The 27,472-nt window shown below is 36.6% G+C and overlaps 1 protein-coding gene across 6 annotated transcripts in view; it reads right to left on the bottom strand.

Annotated features, from left to right (window-relative positions):
- The window catches only part of ALMS1 (ALMS1 centrosome and basal body associated protein), a 189,712-nt gene that overhangs the window by 68,242 nt on the left and 93,998 nt on the right, over positions 1–27,472 (bottom strand). For all 6 annotated transcript variants that reach the window (XR_009739311.1, XM_061431900.1, XM_061431899.1 and 3 more), the window contains 2 exons: positions 16,242–18,082; positions 2,351–2,592 (listed from right to left, as the gene is read on the bottom strand). Coding sequence is in view for 5 of the 6 variants with exons in the window: in XM_061431900.1 (XP_061287884.1) it covers positions 2,351–2,592; positions 16,242–18,082 (2,083 nt within the window). In the remaining variant the exon portion in view is untranslated. The remainder of the gene's footprint in view (positions 1–2,350; positions 2,593–16,241; positions 18,083–27,472) is intronic.

The following is a 27,472-nucleotide window of genomic DNA, read 5'->3' on the forward strand; positions in this document are numbered from 1 at the left end:
CCAGCTAATGAGAACCTGGATGAATTCAAGGGGAACAAAGAGATGTATAAAGGATGGAAGAACTTAAATAATAGAAAAAATAGGCTATAGCCTTCACTTCTATTTGGACGTGCTGTAGTCATCATTGTAGGAATACTGATTTATTAGTTTTCTTCTTCTGTCAGTGTATGTAAATTTAGTTCAAAGTTCACAGAAAATGGACAATAACATTTGGACAGAATTACAGTGGACCTAGAGCAAGAATGGCTATCATGTGAGATGGAGAATTCTAAGAGAGAGGTGAGTTTTTGAATTGTCAACAAGTTTATATGTATGCATGCAGAAGTCTTAAAGTGTGAACTGCCTATCTATGGGGGAAGAAGCCACTATACAGCAAGTAATAATTGTTCCTGGAAGAGAAAAAAAGGACTGGAGAATGGTAAAGAAGAAAGTTCAACCGTAAAATTTACTTCTTCAAAAAACTTGAAAATGGAATTAAATGTAGACATACAGCATATTACCCTTAATTTACTTCAGAGCAGTGGACACTCAATCATAAATTTAACTTTTTATTCTGTATACTTTAAAATATTTTTGAAAATTTTACTTTTAAATCCACAGAGTTAATCTTTTATTGGTAAACCAAACAATATTTACCTTTTAAAGCAGTCTTTTCTAAGTACCTGTATATAAGACTATATAAACTGTGGCCTCTATATAGACTGATCCATTTGATGTCAGAAGAGGTATAAAATACACTTTCATAGTTGGATATCCTCTCTTGTGCTTCTGCCACCAACACGAGAACACAGCCAAGAGTACCCTGGCTTTCAGAACAAGGCATGTAGGACAGACCCAAAGCATTTTTGCATCCTGATGCCACACTTCAACTGACTAGTAAGCCCATGAGTGAGAAAAGCAAATGTTTGCTATAAAGCTCTGAGATTTTCGAGGTTCTTACACGGTATAATGGTGGCAACAGGTAACTAACACGTTAAAGATTTATTAGACTATACATTTGTGGGGTATGTTTTTATATTACAATAAAAATGTATGAGAAATATAACTATCTCAACATATAAATGTATTTATTCAAATTAAATTCAGTGCAATTTAAATTCAGAACAAAGCAATTTTCTTTATATATTTAAAGCATATCCCATCTTTATCTATAGACACATAACCTTTTTGCACAAGTAGGGAAACTTAAAATTTATTTTGAATAGATTTGTACAAGTTACTGGATACTTTAAAATTAGTAATTTAAAGCTTCCACTTTTATTTAGAGGAAGAATGGGAACTTAATTTTCCAGTTACTGGTCTGAAAAAGAAAATAGCTTGCTATAATTTTGAATGTTACACAGTATGCTGCTACTGCTGCTGCTGCTTCTAAGTTGCTTCAGTCGTGTCCGACTCTGTGCGACCCCATAGACAGCAGCCAACCAGGCTCCCCCGTCCCTGGTTTTCTCCAGGCAGAACACTGGAGTGGGCTGCCATTTCCTTCTCCAATGCATCAAAGTGAAAAGTGAAAGTGAAGTCGCTCAGTCGTGTCTGACTCTTCGCGACCCCATGGACTGCAGCCTACCAGGCTCCCCATGGGATTTTCCAGGCAAGAGTACTGGAGTGGGGTGCCATTGCTTTCTCCGGTTACATAGTATAAGCACTATCAAAACATCACTGTCAAGATGGCATACAAACACCCTAAATGTAAACCCTATGGTAGAGATCACTAGCTGTTCACCAAATCTCATTTCTTCTTCATCCTGGAAAGCACACTTAAACTAACCCTAGTCAGTGGAAAGTGATATGGGCCACCTCTAGGCCCAGCCCATAAGAGCCTCCCACATGTGCACCTCCATGTTTTCCATCCCTTCCAGTTGACTATGATGGTGAATCCATGGTTCCATGTTTTAAAGACAGCAGGGTCATAGCCAGCCTGGGTCCCTGGTCAATGTTTCAAGAGCAAGAAATAGACTGGTATTGTGCTTGCAAAATCTGTTTAATATATGAAATGATAGTTAAAAAATTTAAAAAAAGCCAAATCATTCGCCTGCCTCTCTTAAATTGAACCTCTACAGTTTTTCAGCTTTCATGAACTACTTGCACTCTTATGACAAGTATTATGAGATGAAAATATGTCAACCATAAGTAGCATGCGTTTCACATAGGTTGTTAACACCAATGGAACAGAAATAAAAACATAATAAACTATATCCTTCTCATGGTTATGAAAAATAAATGATATAATCATGTACAGCTTAAAGATTAAAATTAAAATCAGGTTTTCTAACTAGAAAGACTCAATCAAGAAATTTCTTAATTACACATGAAAGTTGATAATATGACCTAAAACACAATCATATTCTCTTACCATCTGTACCATGAGGAACAGTAATCTGTTGAACTGAAGATGATGAAGCGAACTTGACAGGAATGTTGCCCGACTTCTGTGTATTGAGCTCTGGAATTTCATGTCCACGATCTTCAGCATTAACAAAAATTTCAGATGAAAACGTGGCTTTACCTGGACTTTCTGTTGTTATCTGAGTGACTGCATCAGATGATAATTTTCCAGAGAAGGGAGAAAACGGGGATTTAATCTCCTCTGGTGATCTGAAAAAGAAGAGAAAGGGCAAAGCAGGTCATATCCTTGGCTTATCACAAATCGTTATTTCTTTCCAAACATTACTTCAATATTTTGTGGAGACACATCAGACTCCAATGGTTATTTCTGCAGTACCCTTTGCTTTTTTAGATACTTATTACAATGTGATCAAATGTACTTTAAAACCGACTTTTAGTTTCAATTCACAATGCTATTTAATAAGGACAAGGTCCTTTTCAGTTGAAGTGAAAATACATCCATTCAAAAATAAAATTACTAGAAAGTGAAAGTGAAGTCGCTCAGTCGTGTCCGACTCTTTGCAACCCCATGGATCGTAGCCCACCAGGCTCCTCAATCCATGGGATTTTCCAGGGAAGAATACTGGAGTGGGTTGCCATTTCCTTCTCCAGGGGATCTTCCCAACCCAGGGATGGAACCCGGGTCTCCTGCATTGCAGACAGAAGCTTTACCGTCCGAGCCACTAGGGAAGGGAGTATGCTAAACATATAGAGTATACAAAAACAAACAAGAAATAAAATCTTTCCTCAAAAAATTTATATGTCAGTGGGGGAACTAGAGGTTTTTAAGGTTGCAATTATGTATAAAGATTATAAAGAATACATATTAAGATATAATAGAGTAAATAAATGACTGTATAAACAAGTAAATAATAGGAGGGATAAGACAAATCATGCTAATAGAAAAACCCCATATGTAGGTAAGCCCCTCTTGCCATTAATCTCCTCCCCAAGGAGGTGAAGCTTAGTCTTCTCCTTAAGTCCAGTCCTGAATTCACTGAGTTCCAAAGAAGAGATCAAAAACGGGAGAAAAAGTAACTTCACGGTGGAGAACCTGGCAAACACCATGTTCTCCAAGTGATGATGGTTCACATCACCAGTGATACCATGTGGACATTACGTACTCTGTTATGATGTGGTGAGAATTCACCTATGGTATTCTTTGCCAAATCCCAGAACTCCAGTCTGATCAAGAGAAAAACATCAGCCAAATTCAGATTGAGAAAAACTCCACAAAATGTCAGACCAATATTCCTCAAGACTTTCAAAATCATGAAAAACATGGAAGGAATGAGGAACTGTCACAGAGCAGAGAAGACTGAGGAAACATGACGACTACTAAATACAATGAGATATACTGGATTGGGTCCAGTATATTGGGAACAGGAAAAGGTCACCAATGGGAACACTAGTGAAATCTAAAAAGAGCCTGAAGTTTAGTTAATAGTAATATATAAATGTTGGCTTTTTTAATTTTTAAAAATATACTATGGTAAAGAGGTTAACTGACAGTAGGAAAAACTGGGAGAGGAGTTAACTGTGTTATGTTAGTATCTTTTCTACAGATTTTAAAGTTTTTGAAAATAAAAAATATTTATTTTTAAAAAATGGAGTAATATTGGATTTCCCTGGTGGGCCAGTGGTTAAGAATTCTCCTGCCACTTCAGGCGACATGTGTTCAATCCTTGAACTGGGAGGATTCTGCAGAGTGGGGTGACTGGGCCTATGCCACAACTATTGAGCCTGTACTCTAGAGCCTGCAAGCCACAACTAGTGAGCCCACAAAAGAAGCCACTACAACGACAAGCCCAAGCACCGAATGAGAGAAAGGCCCCACACAGAAACAAAGACCCAGCACAGCACCCCCCAAAAAAGGAGCAATACTGTATTGTATCATATTGATGTAATGGCTATATCACAAAACCAGAAGAGCTTTTAAATCTCTATCCTTTGTCTGCTGCTGCTGCTGCTAAGTCGCTTCAGTCGTGTCCGACTCTGTGTGACCCCATAGACTGCAGCCCACCAGGCTCCCCCGTCCCTGGGATTCTCCAGGCAAGAACACTGGAGTGAGTTGCCATTTCCTTCTCCAATGCATGAGAGTGAAAAGTGAAAGTGAAGTCGCTCAGTCGTGTCTGACTCTTCACGACCCCATGGACTGCAGCTTACCAGGCTCCTCCATCCATGGGATTTTCCAGGCAAGGGTACTGGAGTGGGGTGCCATCGCCTTCTCCGATCCTTTGTCTACTAGTCACTAATTAAAAGGACAATTATGAGAAAAGAAAGTAGGCCCATCTCCCTTATGTATATAGAAGCAAGAATCCTAAAATGTTAGACAACTAAATGTACAGTGAGTGAGTGAACGTCTGTGTGTGTGTGAAAGAATTCCTATCAAGCTGGTTTACTCCAGAAGTTCAAGGTAAGTTAACATTCAAATATCAACCAATATGATTCACCACATCAAAAGGAGAAAATTTGCATGATCGTATCAATATAGTCAGATAAAACATTTGATGAAATTCAATAATTATGTATGATTAAAAACTTGTAGCAAAGGGGAACTACAAAAAGCTTTAGAGCCACAATCCTATTTATAGTGAAATGTGAACAATGTCCACTGTAGCATTAGGAACAAAATAAGGATGCCAACTCTTACCCTCTCTATTCAGTATGTTAGTAAAAGTCTTAAATGGCATTAGCAGGAAAAAGAAATCAGACATATAAGGATAAGAAAGGAAGAAATAATACTGTCACTTTTCATATTTGATATAATCAGGGATACAGAAAATCTAAAACAATCTACTGATAACATATAAAATATGTTAAGTTTTCAGAAGAGTTACCAGATAAGAGAACAAACTTTTAAGAATTCCCCTATATTCTTTGGTATCTGAAAAGTTACACAATTAAAAACCAAAAGATATGCACTTTACATTATCATCAAAACATCAAATACCTAAGTATAAAAAAGATATAAGAACACTAAACAGAAAACTATTGATACATCACAGAGAGAAATTAAAGGTGGTCTGAATAGGATTTCCACTTCCAGTTATGACATACAGGTACACCTCATTCTATTGCACTTAACTTTATTGTACCTTGCAGATATTGCATTTTTTTAAACAATTTGAATTTTAGTTAGTAGTAATAGTAATATATAGTTAATAGTAATATATAAATGTTGGATTTTTAATTTTTAAAAATATACTATGGCACAATGGAGTGAAATCTAGCAGAAAACAAAGTCAAGCTGATGGAGGACTAAGTGAAGAAAGCTGAGTGAAATTTCCTGCACAGTCATAGAACTAATGAAACAGAAATCCCACTAGATAAAGGGGCTTGTGACAAACATTAGGCCTCTTCCACAAGACATTTGCCAGTTTTTGAACCTACATAAGACAGGAAACTAAATAACTAATGCTTGAGAGGAAGAAATTTCAAAAGTGACAAATCCAAGACCAGGAGATGACTGTGGCTCAGATCATGAGCTCCTTTTGCAAAATTCAGACTTAAACAGAAGTAGGGAAAACCATTAGGCCGTTCATGTATAATCTAAATCAAATCTCTTATGTACAGGGATACCTTCCTTTCCTTCCCATAGTTGAAGTGACAAACAGATTCAAGGGATTAGATCTGATAGACAGAATGCCTGAAGAACTATAATGGAGGTTCTTAACACTGCATGTAGGTGGCGACCAAAACCATACCCAAGAAAAGAAATGCAATAAGGCAAAATAGTTGTCTGAGGAGGCCTTACAAATAGCTGAGAAAATTAGAGGAGCAAAGGAGAAAGGGAAAGATATACCCATCTGAATGCAGAGTTTCAAAGAATAGCAAGGAGAGATAAGAAAGTCTTCTTCAGTGAACAATGCAAAGAAATAGAGGGAAAAAACAGAATGGGAAAGACTAGAGACATCCTTCAAGAAAATTAGAGATACCAAAGGAACATTTTATGCACAGATGGGCACAATAAAGGACAGAAACAGTATGGACCTAACAGAAGTGAAAGATATTAAGAAGAGGTGGCAAGAATACACAGAACTGTAAAAAAAAGGTCTTAATGACCTGGATAACCACGATGGTGTGATCATTCACCTACAGCCAGACATCCTGCAGTCTGAAGTCAACTGGGCCTTAGGAAGTATTACTATGAACAAAGTTAGTGGAGGTGATGGAATTCCAGGTAAGCTATTTCAAATCTGGAAAGACGATATTGTTAAAGTACTGCACTTAATATGCCACCAAATTTGGAAAGCTCAGCCTAAATTATCTCTAAGTAAAGAGGCTCTGACCCAATTAGTAAGAAATTAAAATTAATTGGTTGGCACCAACAAATTGAATTGACAGCATTTGTATGTACAAGCAACAAATAACTAGAAAATACAAAATCTAAAATACCATATACAAAATTATCATAAAACATAAAATACTGAGGAATGAATTTAATGAAAAATGTGAAAGCCTACACAATGAAAATTACAACATCTTACTGAGAGATATCAAGTCAGTGGTGGGGAGGGAGGAAGAGGAGAACATGTTCACGCTTGAGGGGGACTCCAGTATTACTAAGATGTCAATCATTCTCAAAATGACTACAGATTCAATGCAATATTGAACAAAATCCCAGGAGGATTTTTGAAGAAACTGAGAAGACTATTCTAAAATTTATATGGAACTGCACAGAACCTAAAATAGAAAAAAATAATGTTGAAAATAAAATAAGGTCAGAGGACATAATCTGATTTCAAGACAATATAAAGCTACAATAATAAAAACATCCTGGTATGGCTGCATAGATAAATAGTTCAAAGGAACAGAGTGGAAACTTAAAAATAAACCCCCATATAAAAGGTCAACTGATTTTTGACAGAGGTGCCAACTACTTTAATAAGGAAATAAATAATTATTTCAATGATGGTGCTGGAATATCCAGTAAAAGAAAGTGGTCCTGAATTATGTAAACTACAGTATGTACAGAAATTAATTTGATACAGATAAAAGACATAAAAAAATAAAGCTAAAACTATTTTCATTTCTAGAAGAAATGTAGGAGAAAATTTCATAACACTGGCTTAGGCATCATTCTTAGACAAGACACAAAAAAGTACCAACCATAAAAGAGAAACTGGGTGTCCATCAGCAGATGAATGGATAAAGAGGATATTGTATATACATTTATATATACAATAAAATACTCAGCCATAAAAAAAGAATGAAATTTTGCCACTTTCAACAACATGGATGGACTGGAGGCTATGATATTAAGTGAAATAAGAGACTGAGAGAAAAAAATGTCATATGATTATCGATTATATGTGGAATCTAAAAAATACAACAAACTAGTGAATATAATGAAAAAAAAAAAAAAAAAACAGACTAACAGATACGGAAAACAGCCTCGCAGCTACCAGTGGGGAGGGAAGGGCAGGATGGGAGCAGAGGGTAAAGCGGCACAGACTGTTCTGCACAGAATAAGCTACAAGGGTGTGATGTGCAACACAAGGAGTACAGTTATGTTTTATAATAACCATGATACATGAAGTATGACCTTTCAAATGGTGAATCACTATATTGTACACATGGCACCCCACTCCAGTACTCTTGCCTGGAAAATCCCATGGACAGAGAAGCCTGGTAGGCTACAGTCCATGGGGTCACAAAGAGTCGGACACGACTAAGCGACCTCACTTTCACTTTCAACTTATACAGTGTAGAAAAAGAAAAATTAACACACTTGATTTCATAAAAATTAAAACTTTTTCTTCATGAAGCCACCAGTAAGAAAATGAAAATCAAACCTCATTCTGTGAGAAAATATTTGCAATACAGAGGATCTGTTATCTTGAATATATTAAATATTCTTAAAATCATGACACAATCTAATGTATAAGAGTGAACAGATACTTCATAAAGATATAAAAATGGCCAAGCACAGAAACAATACTCAACATCATGTGTCATCAGGGAAAAACAAATTAAAACCACAATAACATATCATTTCACATCCACATTTAAAATGGCCAAAATAAAAAATAACTGGAAATACCAAATGTTAGCAATAGAATTTGCATATGCTGTTACTGAGAACAAAAAATGATACAGTCAGTTCCAGTTTTGGATAATCAATCAGTCTGTCTCTTCTACTAAGTGAAGCTATAAAACTGAGACAGACTACATGGAGCAGTTATTAGAAGACTTTGAGAAATAATAGGAGCTGGCAATTTGATTTACTGGCACATGTGAAGCACCAGTAAAACAGAGAAGAGTTTATCACTGTTCCCTTTGGTATCCAATGACCTGAACTCAATAGAGTCTGACACTTAGAAGTGGACATTAGTACAGACAGAAAGACCTCCAGAAGAACCTTCTATTCGGGCATGAGAAGTGGAACTGGAAATAATGTGAAAATCCCCTTTTCTTTTCTCTCTTTCTAGTAATCTCAAGCACTCAAGTGATTACATGGTGGCAGCAATACCAGCAGTAACAGGGCGTTTAAAATTCTGACCGAGGACCCTCCTCTTCCACTACAGGAGATGTGGTCTCAAGCTAAGCTAAGCTAAGTCACTTCAGTCGTGTCCGACTCTGTGTGACCCCATAGACGGCAGCCCACCAGGCTCCCCCGTCCCTGGGATTCTCCAGGCAAGAACACTGGAGTGGGTTGCCATTTCCTTCTCCAATGCATGAAAGTGAAAAGTGAAAGTCAAGTCGCTCAGTCCTGTCTGACTCTTCGCGACCCCATGGACTGCAGCCTACCAGGCTCCTCCATCCATGGGATTTTCCAGGCAAGAGTACTGGAGTGGGATGCCATGTGGTCTCAAGAGGGTAAGGCAAATCTGTGATTTTTTTTTTCTCTGTACTGAACCACTTGGCACTGACACAGTCACAGGAAGCACACAAAAAACACACAGAAGAAAGGGCTAAGTTAAGCCCCTGCTTTCTGTTCTGAGGACCTGAAAAGGGGAGCTCAGGGTGAAACATATCAAGGAAAGCATCTATTATAATGGTTAATAAACACGGACAGTACCACAAGTTGGTGAGGATGGAGAGTAACTGAAACATTTGTACATTGCTAGTGGGAATACAAAGATACAGCCACTTTGGAAAAACAGCTTAGCATAGTTTAGTTCTAAACAGTTCTTGTACAGTTAAATACACACACACACCACATGACTCAGCAGCTCTAATTATATATACATATATATACAAATATATTCTTATTTTTATAGCAGGTCTAACTATAATCAGCGAAAACTAGAAACAACCCAGATATCCTTTAAGGAGTCAATGTACATAGATAAACTGTGTGTGTGTGTTTTGTTTTTTTTTTTAACTTTTTACTGCTTTATGCTTGTAAAAAGTCAAGAAGTAATTAAAAAGTAAAAAACTATTGATTCACAAAACAAGATGGACAAATCTCAAATACACTTTGTAAAAGATGCCAAACCTGAAAGGCTATTCTATATTTTATGATTTCATTTACGTGACACTCTAGAAAGGCAAAACTTGGACTGAGAGAAATGCTTCGTATGGACCTGTGATGTGGATTAATCAAAACTGACAGAACTAATATTTTAACCACAAAAAGTGAATTTGATAATGTGCAAATTTTTAAAAAATTAACCAAGTTATTGGGGCAAGATGGAATACAGGATGTAAGAAATGGATCTAACAGTATTATAAATGAATCATATCATTATGCTAAAGCGTGTAGGGAAGAAAACAACTAACCTGGGAAACAGCAACAATGTCTGGACTGAATACTATACATAAAAAACCTGTACACAGTTGGAGAATTTGTTTCTCACCTGGGTATGGGACAAGAATTCTGAAACTACATATCCTGGGGTAAATATACTGTAGATAATGAGAGCCATGTTTATCACTATTGGAGAAAGAAGTTTATAAATAAAAGAAAAAAGCTAGAATCAACCCCATGGTTCTGGACTAGTTGGAGGTATCAACATTGATCTGCGAGGGTTCAGGATGGGGAGCATGTGTATATCTGAAATTAAAAAATTAAAAAAAATAAATAAATAAAAATAAAAGAAGATATTCAGAAAAAAAAAAATACACACACACATAAATACATACACACATTACAATCAAGATGAAATGACTACAGATGTAGACACATGTGTGAGTTAATGCCTATAATCTTTAACTTTATTTACTCAGCAGGGCAAGAAGCAGTGTCAACCTAGTAAGTCTTAAAAAAATCAAAACAGAAAGCAAAATATATCTTGAAAGAAATGAAACTGTGAACAAAACATATCAAAACCTATGAGACAAAAGCAGTTCTAAGGACATTTATAATGATAAATGCCTTCATTAAGAAAAAGAAAGGCCTTGAATATCTCACGCTTCAAGGAATTAGAAAAAGAACGGACTAGCCCAAAGCACACAAAGAAAGGAAATAAGAAAGATCAAAGTAGAAATAAGAAAAATCAAAGGAAAAAAAAAAGGATCAGAGACCAGAAAAATAGAAAAGATCAAGATTAAGAACCTAATTTTTGATGATAGACAAAAATGACAAACCTTTAGCTAGAATAAGGAAGAAGGACTCAATCAGAAACGAAAGAGAAGACATGGCAATTGATACACAGGATCATAAGAGATTATTATGAACAGTTATATGCCAACAAATTGGATAACCTAGCAGAAATGGATAATTTCCACTATCCATAAGATACATACAATTTACCAAGACTGATTCATCAAGAAATAGAAAATATAAACAGACCAATGGAGTAAGGAAATAAAATCAGTAATCACATCTTCCCAATAGATGGTTTAAGTGGTGAATTCTACCAAATGTTTCAAAAGGAAATAATACCAATCCTTCTGAAACTTGTCCAAAAATGGAAGAGAGAGGACCATCTGCAAACTCATTTTACAAGGCCAGCATTACCCTGATGACCCAAAGCTAAGTGAAGATATAGAAAACTACAAACCAGTATCTGATGAATAAAGAGATAAAACTTCTCAACAAAATATTAGCAAACTGAATTAAACAGCACATTAGAATTATACATCAAGATCAACTGGGATTTATCCCTGAGGCATAAAGATAGTTTAACATATAAAAATCAATAAACATCCCACTTTAATAGAATAAAAGATTAAAATAATATGATTATTTCAGTAGATGAAGAAAGAGCATTTGACAAAATACATCTTTCTTGATAAAAACTCAACAAATTGGGTATAGAAGAAACATCCCTCAACATAATAAAGGTCACGTATGACAAACTCTCAGCTAACATGAGACTCAGTGGTGAAAGGATGAAGCCTTCCCTCTAGTATGAGGAACAAGGTAAGCGTGCCCACTGCTAGCACTTTTACTCAACACAGCACTGGAAGTCCTAACCAGAATGATTGGGCAAGAAAAGGAAATAAAAGGCATCCCATCACTAAGGAAGAAGTAAGCTGTCTTTCTTTGCACATGATATGATCTAACATCTAACAGAAAATCCTAGAGACTTCATAAAAAAAAAAGTTAGAAATAATCAATGAATTCAGTAAAGTCACAGGATGCAAAATCAACATAGAAAAATCAGTTGTACACTAACAACAAAATATCCAAAAAGAAGGAAGAAAATACTATTCACAAGAGTAACAAATCAATAAATACCTAGAAATAAATTTAACCAAGGAGGTAAAAGATCTGTTCACTGAAAACTAAAAGACTTTGATGAAGGAAATTGAGGAAGACACAAAAATGAGAAGACACATGAAATGTGTTCATGAACCAGAATATTGTTTAAACATTCATATTCCTCAAAGCCATCAATATACATTCAATGCAATCCCTACCGAAATTCCAATGCCATTTTTCATAGAAAGGAGAAAAACAATTCTAAAATCTGTACAGAGTCACAAAAGACCCTGAACTGCCCAAGCAATTCTGAGAAAGAACAAAACTGGAGGTATCACACTTCCTGATTCCAATCTATAACACAAAGCTACAATAATCAAAACAGTATGGTACTGGCACAAAAACAGCCACACAGATCAGTGGACAGAACAGAGACCCGTAAATAAACCCCCACATACGCATTCAACTAGTATTTTACAAGGGAGCCAAGAATACTCAGTAGAGGAAAAACAGTCTCCTCAATAGAAGGTGCTGGAAAAACTAGATAATCACATGCCCCAAAAATGAAACTGGACTATTTTAATACTAACAAATTAACTTGAAATGCGTTAAAGATTTAAACATAAGACCTGAAAACATAAGCTCCTAGTAAAAAACACAGGGAAAAACTCCTTGACATAGGTCTTGCCAGTGGTATTTTGGATGTAACACCAACAGCACAAGCTACAAAAGCAGAAGTCAGTACGCAGGACTACATCAAACCCCAAATTTTCTGTACAGCAAAACAGTCAACAAAATGAAAAGGCAACCTACACTGATGGACTTTTGCAGCATTTTGCCAAGCGAAATAAACCAGACAGGGAAAGAGAAACACCATGCACCACTACACATGGAACCTAAACAAGAGGACACAGAGTAGAAAGCTGTTTACCAGAAGCTGGAGGGCAGGAGAAAAGGGGAGCTACTGGTCCAAGAGCACAGACTTCCAGTTAGAAGATGAGTAAGTTTTGGGGATCTATGCACAGTACTGTGATGATAGTTAAAAATAATGTATTAATACAGTTGAAAGTTATTTTAGAGTATATCTTAAATTTTCTCACCACAAAAAAAGTAATGATAATTATGTGATGTGATGCAAGTGTTAGCTAATGCTATCATGGTAATTATTTTGAAATATAAGTGTATTAAATCAACACACTGTAAACTTTAAACAAGGTTGCATATGAATTTTATCTCAACAAAGCTAGGGGAAAATCCTATACTCCAAAAGAGAAATAAGTATTCTTTGGGGAAATGATTGATTTCAGGGCTGTGACAGGGTATAGTAGCCAATCATGTTTTTAGTTGCTAAAACTGAATCAATTTGAGTAGTACTGGATTATAATCCAAAGGATGAAATAAATGCCCCATGGAAAACTAAAGGAATAAATAAATGGGAGGAACAACAGCTCTTGCTTACAGAAGAATTCCAATTAATAAATGTAGAAGGAATGAAGGAAATGATTTACCTACCAAGATTCTCTCTTTACAGTGGAGAATCTTGGTAGATACCACTTTTGTCAAGTAATCCAGGTTAACATCTTCAGTATATCAACTTAACATGCTTCCTGATGAAATGCACTGAAAATGGATAATCTCAATTTAATCTTGAGACAACATCAGACAAAGCCAATTTGAAACCAAAATAATTCCCTTCAAAGGTCATGAAAAATAAGGAAGTCTGAGAAACTGCCTTCAGTTTCTCCAGGAGATTCAGGAAACAGAACAACTGGAGATTAACTGGAGAGAACAACTAAATGCAAGGTGAAATGGTGGGATGGATCTGAAACGGAAAAGATTCATTTTTGGAAAAACCAGGAGAAATCCAAATTGGTCTATACATTTAATTATAATTTTGTATGATGGAGAATTTCTTAGTTTTGGTAAATGTTTTATGGTTATGATGTTAGGATAAGATGATAACATAAGGGGAGGTTTAGCAAAGGATATATTGGCAACCTCTAAAATACTCCTCCAACACAACTTCCCTGGCAGTTCACTGGTTAAGACTCCATGCCTCCAATGCAGGGGGTAGTCTGGAAACTAAAATCCCCCATGCCACACGGCATGGCCAAAATCAAACAAACAAAAATGCCCCAGGTGATCTCTGCTTCCTGGTATTCATACATTTGAGTAATCCCTAATCCTTGAGGGTTAGCCGGAAATACTGATTCATTTCTTTCTAGTATTAGAATGTGGCAGAGGTGGTGAGATTAACTTCCAAGGTTAGGTTACAAAGTAAAGACTGTGTTTTGTCTTGGGCACATCTCCTGAACTCTCACTTGCTCATCTGAGAAAAGCTTAACTGTCACAGCTACCTTATGGAAGGAAGAAGCTGTTTCTGGCCAATTACCATGTGAGTGAGCTTAAAAGGACATCGGTCTTAGTCAAGTCTTGGGATGGGACCACAGCTGCAGCCAATACCTTGTCTGAACCCTGTGAGAGACTCGAAGCCAGAAGCACCTAGCTAAGCCATGCCGGGATCTCTGACCCACAGAAACTTTGGGGTAATATTTACTGTTTTAAGCTTCTACATTTCAGGGTAATAGGTTACACTGCAATAGATAACACAGGGACTCTATTATTTTTGAAGCTCTCAGTCTAAATTTAATCTAAAAATAAAGTTTAATATTCTTAAACATTTTATGTATATATACACACATATACAGATGAGTGTGTATATTATTTACAGATTCTGGAGTCAGACAAACTAGGTTCAAATGTCATTTTTAACAGTTAATGGTCATATAATCTGGGGCAAATCATTTAATCTCTCTAAGGTTTGTAAAACCTATAAATTGAGGTAATATCTACCTATGATGATTACACTAAGTATAAAATTAGATATAAACATTGACTACAGTGCCTAGCACTTAGTACATTCTGGAACAAACAGCATTGTTATTAGTTCATATTTATAATCAGCTATAATTTTCTCTCTGATTCAAAGAATTCAGCTCCAATAACGTGACACTTTATCACTTAGAAGAGTTTAAGTATTATATGCAAACTTGTCAATCTTTTCATTTCTAAACACTTTTCACACCCAAAAAGGATATATTTATAATACTATGGAAATCAGAGATTAAACTGCCCCAATCCAATTCTCAGTCACTAACGTTTCAGAGCTATAATGGACCTCCAAGCTTTCCAATTATTTCTTCCCACCAATCATCCATATACGAGTGCCAAAGATATTAAATGACTTGTCCGAGAGCACAGTTGATAGGATAGTTTAAGTATGGCTCAGGATTTGGGAGACATGGTAATGTGGTAAAGAAGCACTTGCTTCCATTGAACAGACTGCATTATTTGAAACAACTGCTGCTTGCTGAAAAAGCAGTAATGTCAGTGTCTCAGTTTTCCAGAAGGCAAATAAGGATACCATCACCTACCCTATAGGGTTAACAAGCATTAAATCAGTAACATATGTAAGTCCCTCACTGCATGACTACCACATGTGGATACTGATTAAACATTTTTTTCCCTTCTTTTCAAGGCCCACCACTATGATCTACTACCTTCTCAACTATAACGTGGAAAACATTACACACAGAGGGTAAGTGTTTAGCCATATAGTAAAGGACTCACTAATGTAAAAGAGAATTAATGATAGTCTTAAAATCAGCCTGAACAGTATAAATCTAATGCATTTATCCCTAAACTGGGTTTTCATTCCTACAATCATTGTGAAATAAGATATCACATTAGGGACCACATTATCTTGACATATACTACTTGTGATATTAACCTTGATAACTTGGTTAAGTGATGTCTGCCAGGAATTTTCACAGAGAAATTACTGCTTTGATATTCATTCAGAGAGGAAACATGAAACAGAAACAGAGAGAGAGGAGGAGAGGGAGCACATACATGCATGCATCCCCTTCCAAAGCCTGGTCTTCAGCATATTTCCAATGTAATAAATAAGGAATTACTAAATTGAACCACTTGGTGATCAAAGATTCTTCTGAGTAATGTTTTAAAATACTTGATGTCAAGTTGTTTTCCAGAAGTCTTTTGAGAGTATAAATACATTACATTACATTCAGATGTTTTCTCTTACTTAGGTGTTCATTTCTTGAAAGATTTCTAGATTAGGCAGGTAACAACCTCCCCTAAGAGAAATTATCTACCTCTCCCCCAAGAACTTACACTTGCTTAAGTATTTTAAACCCTTTATCATAAATTTCATCAGCTTGCTTGTCACCACAATGAGACTCACCGATCTGCAGATACCGGAGTCCCTTCTGGATTGGAATATTCTTCCAAATCTGAACTGTTCACTTGTGTTTGCCTTGATGTTACTATCTGGCTATTCTGATAAGGTATGGTTTTCAAGTCCTGAGTAATAACATTACTATCTGGAAGAGGAGATTGTACGACTTGAAAGTCCGATGAAGATTTAGGTCCTAGAAAACCTAAAGATTCTTGATTCTGTGCTACAGGTTTACTGATCAATAATTTGGAGGTTGGTTCCAATGATCTTGAAGATATAGTTTGTAGGTCAGAGTTAAACTCACTATTCATCCTTGTTTTAGTGGCAGGATCCAATGAATGAAATCTTTTATCTAAGTTTCCACTATCCAACTTGGAAGGAGTCTTGGGGCAAAGAGTTATACGAATACAAGAAAGTGCTTTTCTATTTGAAGGTGGAGTAGATGCAGACGTTACTACTGTACATTGATTTGGGACTGATGGGGAGACCACATCACTGAATTTGGCTTCAACATCTATCACATCAGAAATGTGTAATTTAGGCTTATGTTCATTATTCTTTTCTACTACAGAATCCTGACTTTGAGGAAGGGGGGAATGGAGTTTTCTCAGGTGGTGATCTACATTTGGGGCTTTGCTTTGTTCAAAGAGTTGACGCTGCTCAAGAAAAATGGAAGAAGGAAGGTCTGAAGCTATATAATCCTGACTCTGAGGAAGGGGAGAGTGGTTTTCTCTTAACTGATCTACATGTGGGGCCTTGCTCTGTTTAAAGAGTTCTCGCTTTTCAAGAAAAATACGACAAGGAAGATTTGGAGCTACATAATCCTGACACTGAGGAGGGGGCGAATGGTGTTTTCTCACATGGTGATCTGCATGTGGGGCTTTGCTTTGTTCAAAGACCTCTTGTTCAAGAAAAATGTGTGAAGGAAGATCTGCAGTAATAGTTACATTCTTCTCCTTTACTTCTAGTGTGGAATTTGGTCTGCCCATGCTAATGAGAGTATGATTATCAGAAAAATGAACTTCTTTGAAATTGCTATCATTTGCACTGGCACTGGGCTTAGGATGACTGCTTTTAAAATCTGATTTTTCTAAGGGTTTTTCTTCTTGATAAGAATGTTCAACAGATAATTTTTGGCTTTGGCTACTATTTTCTGCTAAAATAGTCACAGCTTTATCTGGTGACTGACTAATGATTTTAAATGATGAAGGGGAAGAGGTTCTCTGTTTTAGATCTCTAGGAGGATTCTGCTCTTCAGTGAAATGAGAATTAACTACCCCCACAGATGCTCCAGAACACTGGCTACCTTCAGTAACACCAACCTTAAGAAAAGAGGAATCTGAAAAGCATTTAGAATGTCGGTGAGATGAGAAAGTGATGGAGGTAGTAAACTTTTTCATGGGTTCTGGGGGCAGCATTTGTGATGAAGAATGACAATCCATTTCTTCAGGTGGCATACAAGCAGGTTCTACTAATTCTGACAGCCAAGGGTCCAACTTTTCATGAAATGGCATTCGAAGGCCCTTGCTAATTTCCAAGTCTTCACTGATAAAGTTTTGAAATGGGGAATGACTTTGTAACTGCAAGGAATTCCAAACTTTGAATTGGGAGTTGTTCTGGTCCAGTGACTTGGAAACGTTGATGTGCCTAGTTCTCCATGATGATGGGCTCCGTTGTCCTCTGACTATTTCTGAGGGTTCAGCAGATCTAAAAACACAAGGGTGGCTGTCCAATCGGGGTCGTTCAGCTGTTAGAGTTCTGAAACATCCTTTTTCATGGCTCTCAATAATAATGTGACTACAGACAGCTTCTGGCTTGTATCCTATTCCCCGTGGACTCTGTAAATCCTAGAAGATATAAACAAGTTCTTACTTGAAGTAGTCTGAATAATTATAAAAACCCAAGAAGAAAAGATAGTTAACTATAGAATAAAATGGCTCATGATACACACAGTTAATTTCTTCTAAAAGTTTTCACTTAAGCTACAAAAGCAAAGACTTTTGCTCACCTTTTTAGTTTTAGTAACAGGGGTCCCTTACCCAAATTCTGCTGGTCACATGACTACCAAGCAGAGACTCTTCTTTTGCAGCCAGATAGGATCATGTGACTAGGTACAAGCCAATGGGAGGTGAGCAAAAGCAGTAAGTACAACTTCTGGCTCTTGTCCTTAAAAAATGAATTTCTTGGCCTCCATGATCTCCTACTGCCACCTTTGATCATTACCATCACGACTACTCTTTCTTTTCTTAATTGGAGTGTAACTGCTTTACCATGTTGTTAGTTTCTGCTGTACAACAACCCATTACCATTGTTCTTGCCAAATGAAAATGGTGATGTCTAGAACAACCCTGGGAGGCCACTTGTAATGGTGCCTCAACTGCCCACCCAGCTTGGTTCCTCAGAAGATTTCAAGAAGCAAAGTTACTTTCTTACCCTGGACCCGAAAGAGAAATACAATTCTACCTTATCTGAGCCACTGTATTTGGGTCTCTCTGCTACAGAAACATGGCCTACAACCTAATATTTACCAATAAAAACAGGAAAAAAGAATTAGTACTTCTTACTAGGGTACAGGATCAGTGCTAAAGATACCATAAATATTTAACACTTCTTTGAGATTTCTCTGTTTTATCTCTAAAATGATAACCTGGCATTCTATTTAATTTTAGTACCACATGTGATTTCATATAAAAATATTTTAAACTGCATTGCCATTTCTCACATAATGGAGATGTACTTTTCCCTAGTCCTCCTGCAAAGTACAACTAAAAATCCTGGACATTATATACACAACAAACTTAAGAAGAATCTGAAAGGTAAAGAGAAAAAAGGCAGACTGGCTAGGGACTTTGGGATCAGAGAATAACAAGAGAGTGATCCCTGGGTTTTCTTTTTACTTCAAATATCCCAGACTTCCAGTTAAAGACAGCTACCATGAACAAAGAGCACAGAAGAATCCAAAGAGCTCTAACAAAAACCTGCTCTCATTAGTTTAAAAACAAGTAAAGGTGAAGTTCAGCAAGACAGAGAACTTTTAGACAATAACTGCTCTCTTCCAGCCAAACATCACAGAAAAAATCTATGGCCTCACCCATACCCACACCAGCAAAGGCCAAGTGAGAAGCCTGAAGTTCCATCCCTGGAAAACTCTAATGCAGAATCCCAACATCCAGGCCAATGTGGTATTAGAGATGGTCAAAAAATTATACAACTACCTTATGACCCAGCAAAGCAACAAAGACTGATGTTCATCAAAAACCTAGACAGAAATGTTTATAGCAGCTTTATTTGTAACAGCCAACAACTGGAAAACAACCAAGTCACCTCATTCAATCAGTATATATTTAAACAAATCGTGGCACGTTCATACCATGGAATACTACACACCAGTAAAAAATGAACAGACTATTGACACTGAATATTGTCCAGAGAATTATGCTGAGAAAAAGCCAATACTAAAAGATTGCATACAGTATGATTTCATTTACATGACATTCTTAAAAGGACAAAATTATAGCAATAGAAATTAGATTAATGGTTGCCAGGGGTTAAGAAAGGAGTGGGAACAAGACAGAAGTGGATATAATTATTACAGGGAAACAAAAGGGACCATTGGGGTGGTGAAAACATTAAGTTTCCTGACTCTATCAATGTCATTATCCTGGTTGTAATATATTATCACATATTTGCAAGACATCTTCATTTTTGGAAACTGGGTAAAGTGCAGAGGCAATCCTTCTACATTATTTCTTACTACTTTATGTGAATCTACGATTATTTCAAAATAAAATGTTTCAATTTTTAAAAAGTCAATAAACTAAATACCACTGGACAAAACATTTTAAAAATGTGATTTTAATTCCATGGCTTCTTACTATCCTGACACTGCCACACATATCACTGGGAAATAAATGCTCCAATTTGAGAAGCATAAACTTAGTCCAGGTTCTTAAAACTGGGCATGATTAGATTTATATTCATCCCAAAAGACATTTCTTCTTTCTTCCCAACAATCCGTATCTTATAATTTTTTAGAATACGCGAAACCCCACAACCATCCATCACCTCCTTCAAGCTTTATAATAATCATAAACAGCTTTTATAATAACTTTTCCATTTAAAAAGTTTTTATAGCTTTGGTACTGGGCAAATCAATTTTAGTATTTTCATACAATCTTCTCCAGATACAGCCATAAGAACTTATATTACATCCCAACAATGCATCCTTTGATATGGGATAGGCTCTTAAATGTGGACTTCCCTGGTGATCCAGTGGTTAAAATATACCTAGCAGAAAATGGCTAAAATAAATGCACTTCCAATGTGAGGGACCCAGATTCAATCCCTGGTCAGGGAACTGATCCCGAATGCTGCAACTATATCCTGCCATGCCACAGCTAAGACCTGGCACAGCACACTAGCCCCCCAAAAGGCTACTGTTTCACTCACAACCCTCTCTAATGATAAAATCATTCAGCAAACTATAAATGAAAGGGACTTTCTCAACCAGATGAACAGCATTTATAAAAGATGCACAGCTAAATTACAGTAAATGGTAAAAGATCAGACGCTTTTCCCTTAGGATAAGAACAACATAGAATGTACATACTTCCTCTTATCATACTAAAGGGTCTAGCCAGAGCAATCTGGAAACCAATTAAAAGAAATCGAGAATGGAGAGGAAGAAGTAAAACCATCTCTGTTTGCAGATGACATGATCTTCTACACAGAAAACACCAAGGAAACCATAAGAAAACCAACTAGAACTAATAAACAAGTTCCTTAAAATTTAGGACATGAGTTTAACAGACAACAGTCAACTACATTTCAACACACAGTGAACAATCCAAAAATGAAATAAAACAATTCCATCTACAATAGCATAAAAATAAAATACTTAAGAACATACTTATCAAAAAAATGAAGACTACCACAGAACACTATTGAGACAAACTATAAAAGATCAAAATAAATGGAAAACTGGCTCAATGAATTGGGCCAGACTTTAATACTGACTTTAATATTGTCAAGATGGCAATACTTCCCATACTGATTGATAGATTCAAGGGAATTCCCAATAAAATGTCAGCTGGCTTTTTTTCTTTGTAAAAATTGATCCTAAAGTTTATTCAGAAATTCAAAGGAGACACTGCAGCCAAACCATTTGGAAAATGGTGAACAAAGTTGGAGGACTCACATTCTGATTTCAAAACTTAACCACACAGCTACAGTAATCGAAACTGAGTGGTACTGGGAACGAGAACAGAACTGATAGTTCAGAAATAAATACTAACATTCATGATGAATTGTCAAGTAGGCTAGAAAATTCACGGGGAAAAAGCCTTTCACACAAACAGTGCTGGGACAACTACATATCTATGTGCAAAATAATGAATATGTAACTCCATATATAAACAAATGCCATTTCAGCTACTACATATACGGATTATTTTTATATTTAAAGTTTTGATACTTTGGTATATATATAAAATAGGAGATATTGGTATAACCTAACTTTTTGTTTTTTTAAGAAGTGGCAAGCAGCCTGATTCATGAGAAGTGAAGTTTCTTGGCTGTGTGTGACTCCTTGAGATCCCATGACCTGTAGCCTACCAGGCTGCTCTGTCCGTGGAATTTTCCAGGCAAGAGTGTTGCAGTGGGTTGCCAATAACCTAACTTTTTCATAAGTGTTTTCTAGTTCTTTATAAATCTATTATTTTGCTTAAATAAATAAATAATGCCTCTAAGTGGACAGGCAACAAAAGTAAAAATACATGCATGCAGTTGTCCAGTTTCCCCAGCAATACTTATTGAAGACACTATCTTTTCTCCATCATATATTCTTGTCTCTTTTGTCACAGATTACAATAAATGGCCATAGGCGCATGGGTTTGTCTCTAGACTTTCTATCCTGTTCCACTAATTTATATTTCTGTTCTTCTCCCAGTACCGATAGCTTACTGTAGCTTTGTAGTATAGTCTGAAGGGAGCTTGATTTCTCCAGGTCCACTATTCTTTCTCAAGATTGCTTTCACTATTCAGGATTTTTTTGTGATTCCATATAAAGTGTAAAAAATTTTGTTCTAATTCTCTGAAAAATGCCCTTGATAATCTGACAGGGTTGGCACTGAATCAGAATACTCCCTAACACTATACACAAAAATAAACTCAAAAATGCTTATTCACACTCAGAAACAGTCACAGACATAGGGAACAAAGTTATGGTTCAGTTCAGTCGCTCAGTCATGTACGACTCTTTGCAACCCCGTGGACTGCAGCGTGTCAGGCCTCCCTGCCCATCACCAACTCCTGGGGTCTACTCAAACACATGTCCATTGAGTTGGTAATACCATCCAACCATCTCATCCTCTGTTGTCCCCTTCTCCTCCTGCCTTTAATCTTTCCCAGCATCAGGGTCTTTTCCAATGAGTTAATTCTTCACATCAGGTAGCCAAAGTATTGGAGTTTCAGCTTCAACATCAGTCCTTCCAGTGAACACTCAGGACTGATTTCCTTTAGGATGGACTGGTTGATCTCTGTGCAGTCCAAGGGACTCTCAAGAGTCTTTTCCAATACCACAGTTCAAAAGCATCAACTCTTTGGCGCTCAGCTTTCTTTATAGTCCAACTCTCACATCCATACATGACTACTGGAAAAACCATAGCTTTGACTAGACATATCTTTATTGGCAAAGTACTCTGCTTTTTAATATGCTGTCTTGGTTTGTCATAACTTTTCTTTCAAGGAACAAGCGTCTTTTAATTTCATGGCTGCAGTCATCATCTGTAGTGATTTTGGAGCCCAAGGGGGTAAATGGGTGGTGGGCACTCTACTCAATGCTCTGTAGTGACCTAAATGGGAAGGAAATCTTAAAAAGAATGGATATATGTATATGAATGACTGATTCACTTTGCTATAAAGCAAGAAACTAACACAACATAGTAAGTCAACTATATGCCAACAAAAATTAATTTGAAGAAATACACCCCGAATTAAAAGAAATATTGGTGCAATTTTAAGTGAAGGCTTCCCTGGTGGCTTAGATGGTAAAGAATCTGCCTGCAATGTGGGAGATCTGGGTTCAATCCCTGGGTCAGGAAGATTCCCTGGAGAAGGAAAGGCAACCCACTCCAGTATTCTTGCCTGGAGAATCCCATGGACAGAGGAGCCTGGCAGGTTACTGTTCAGGGGTCGCAAAGAGTTGGACACAACTGAGCTGCTAACACACACATCTAGAATATATAAAGAATTCTTACAACTTAAACAATAAAAAAAAAAACCCAATCCAAAAATGGGTACAGGTCTTGAATAGATATTTCTCCAAAGAAGATATACAACTGGCCAATAAGTCCATGAAAAGATATTCAAATCAATAATCATCAGCAAAATGCAACTCAAAAGCACAATAAGGTATCACTTTATATCTGCAACATGGCCATTATGAAATAAAAAAAACACCCAGAAAATAGTAAGTGTTGGTGAGAATGTGAAAAAAATTAAATCTTTGTGCATCATTGATGTTAATGTAAAGTGGCTACTAAAGAAAACTATGGCAGTTCCACAAGAAACAAGTTCCACAAGAAAAGTAGAGCGACCACAAGATCTAGCGATTCCACCTCTGGGTCTGTACTGAAATCCTGAAAAGAAGGCTCTCAAGGAGATATTTTTGTATTTTCATATTCACAGCAGCTCTATTCACAACAGCCAAAAGATGGAAACAACTCAAGTGTCCACGGATGGATGAATGGATAAACAAATATCGTACATACATACAATGAAATACTATTTGGCCTAAAAAGGAGATACTGTGACACATGCTACAAAATGGATGAGTTCTGAGGACACAGTTGTCAGAGAAAGACAAATACTATATGATCCCACTTTTATGGAGCTACCTAAAGGAGGGAAATTCAGAGACAAATTATAATGGGGACTGCCAGGGGTTGGAGAAAAAGGGAGAAGGGAATAGGGGATTATGGTTTAATGAATATAGAGTTTCAGTTTTATAAGAAGAAGAGCTCTGAGGATTGTTTAACAACAATGTTAATACAGTTAAATGCAGTCAACTGCACGATTAAAAATGGTTAAGATGATAGATTTTGTTATGTATAATTCAGCACAATTTTTAAAAGCAAAAATAATTTAAAATTGCCTCAAAGGGGGATCATGGACCTAGACATAAGAATTAAAACTAAATCTCTTTGAAGATAATGTTAAACCTTTGTGACTCTCAGTTATGCCATGATTTCTTATTATGATACCAAAAGCACAGCAATAAAAGAGAATTAATTATAAGTCAGACTTTGTCAAAATAAAAAAACTTGTGCTTTGAAGGTCACAACCAAGAAAGTGAAATGACAGCATACAGAATGAGAGAAAATACATGCAAACAATATATCTGATAAGAATCTAATATCAGAATATACAATTCAACAGTGGTGGTAGGGGTGGTTTAGTTGCCAAGCCGTGTCCAACTCTTGCTATCCCATGGACTGTAGCCCGCCAGGCTCCTCTGTCCATGAGATTCTCCAGGCAAGAATACTGGAGTGGGTTGCCATTTCCTTCTCCAGGGCATCTTCTCAACCCAGGAATAGAACTGGTGTCTCCTGCATTGCAGGCAGATGATTTATCAACTAAGCTATGAAGGAAGCCCACAGTAAAGAGGGAATTCAACAGTAAAGATAATCAAATTTTAAAATGGTCAAAAGATCTGAATAGAGATCTTTCTTTCTGCAAAGAAGATCAACAAATGACAAGCACATGAAAAGATGTTCAATATCATTAATTATTAGGAAAATAAAAAACATGATGATACCACTTCATACTCATCAGAATAATTATAAACAAAAAGACAGAAAATAGTTTAAAAGGATATGGAGAAACTAGAACTCTCATATACTGATGACAGGAATGTAAAATAGTACAGTTACTTTGAAAAACACCGTATTAGTTCCTTAAGATGTTAAACAGAGTTACCACAACGTCCTGGCAATTCCACTCCTAGGTATATAGCCAAGAGGTATGAGACACGTGTACCCCAGTGTTCATCGCAGCACTGTTTATAATAGCCAGGACATGGAAGCAACTTAGATGTCCATCAGCAGACAAATGGATAAGAAAGCTGTGGTACATATACACAATGGAATATTACTCAGCCATTAAAAAGAATGCATTTGAATCAGTTCTAATGAGGTGGATGAAACTAAAGAGCCTATTATACAGAGTGAAGTAAGTCAGAAAGAAAAACACCAATACAGTATACTAACGCATATATATGGAATTTAGAAAGATGGTACCAATAACCCTACATGCGCAACAGCAAAAGAGACACAGATGTATAGAACAGTCTTTTGGACTCTGTGGGAGAAGGCGAGGGTGGGATGATCTGAGAGAATAGCATTGAAACATGTGTATTATCATATGTGAAACAGGTCACCAGTCCAGGTTCAATGCATGAGACAGGATGCTCAGGGCTGGTGCACTGGGATGATCCAGAGGGATGGGATGGGGAGGGAGGTGAGAGGGGGGTTCAGGATAGGGAACACATGTACACCCATGGCTGATTCATGTCAATGTATGGCAAAAACGACTACAATATTGTAAAGTAATTAGCCTCCAATTAAAATAAATTTTAAAAAAAATGTCCAATCAAAACCTCTTTATACCAGCACCATGCACAACAGCCAAAAGTGGAACCAAATGTCTATCAACTATTGAATGGATAAATAAAATATATCTATACAGTGGTATATTATTTGGCAATTAAAAGTACTTAAGTACTGATTCACGCTACTATGCAACATGCATGAATCTCAGAACTGTTATGCTAAGTAAAAAAAGCAGTCACAAAAGATCGTGTATTATAGGACTCCATTTATAAGAAATATCCAGAACAGGCAAATCCATAAGGAAAGATAGTAGATTATTGGTTCTAGTAAGAGAGGAATGGGGGTAGAATAGTAAAAAAAAAAATGTTCTAACATTTAGCTATTGGACAATTCTGTAAATAAAGAAAAAACCACTGAATTATATATTTTAAATGAGTGATTATTACTGTGTATATATTACAGTGAGATAAAGCTGTTAAAAAGTAGTTTATTCTCTGTGAGCCTCTGTTTGTAAGTACATTTGTATTATTTCTTTTTAGATTCCACATATAAGGGATGTCATATGATATTTCTTCCTTGTCTGACTTACTTCACTCAGTATGATAATATCTAGGTCCATCCATGTTGCTGCAAATAACATTATTTCATTCTTTTTAATGGCTGAGTAAGACTCTATTATATGTATATGTGTGTGTGTATATATACACACACACACATACATACATACCACATGGTTGCTGGGTGGGGAAGGATGGGGGGAAAGGATAGTTAGGGGGTTTGGGATGGACATGTACTCACTGCTACATTTAAAATGGAAAACCAACAAGGACCTACTATACAGCACATGGAACGCTGCTCAGTGTTACGTGGCAACTGAAAAGGAGGGGAGTTAGGGGAAGAATGGATTCATGTGCACGTATGGCTGAGTCCCAGGGCTGTTCACCTCAAACTATCACAACATTATTAATTGGTTATAGCCCAATACAAAGCTAAAAAGTTTTTTTTAAGTACAGTTTAGCTAATATATGTCCTTTATGAATTTCCATAGACTATTTCTCAATTAAAATTTCAACCTAACAGAGCTATTTGAGTTTTATCAGATTATTCTCTTATTGTTCAGTTAATATCACAAATCACAGACCTCATATAACAAACCAGAAAGAAAATAACAGCTCTTCCCTGTCACATAAAACAAACAAAACTAAACACAAACATACACATACACACACGCACAGCCACACAAACGGTCATCTAGCACCAAAAGTAAAATCTACTCTCTACAAACAAATGAACCATGGATTACTGTTTCATGCAAAACTCCCCTGAGCAAATTTCCTCACAGTCCAGTGGTTAGGACTCTGTGGGCTTTCTTGGTAGTCCGTGTTTAAGAATACTCCTCCCAATGCAGGGGACACTGGTTTGATCCTTGATTCAGGAAAATTCCACCTGCTGCAGGGCAACTGAACTGATGCTCTGGAGCACACCCTAGAGCCAGTGCTCAGTAACAATGAGAAGTCACTGACTCAATGGAAGTGAATTCGAGCAAATTCCAAGATAACATGGAGGATAGCAGAGTCTGGCATGCTGCAGTCCACGGGGTCACAAAAAGTCAGACAAGACTGAACAACA

Source organism: Bos javanicus, chromosome 11 (assembly GCF_032452875.1).
Source record: "Bos javanicus breed banteng chromosome 11, ARS-OSU_banteng_1.0, whole genome shotgun sequence".
In the NCBI taxonomy this organism is placed as follows: Eukaryota; Metazoa; Chordata; class Mammalia; order Artiodactyla; family Bovidae; genus Bos; species Bos javanicus.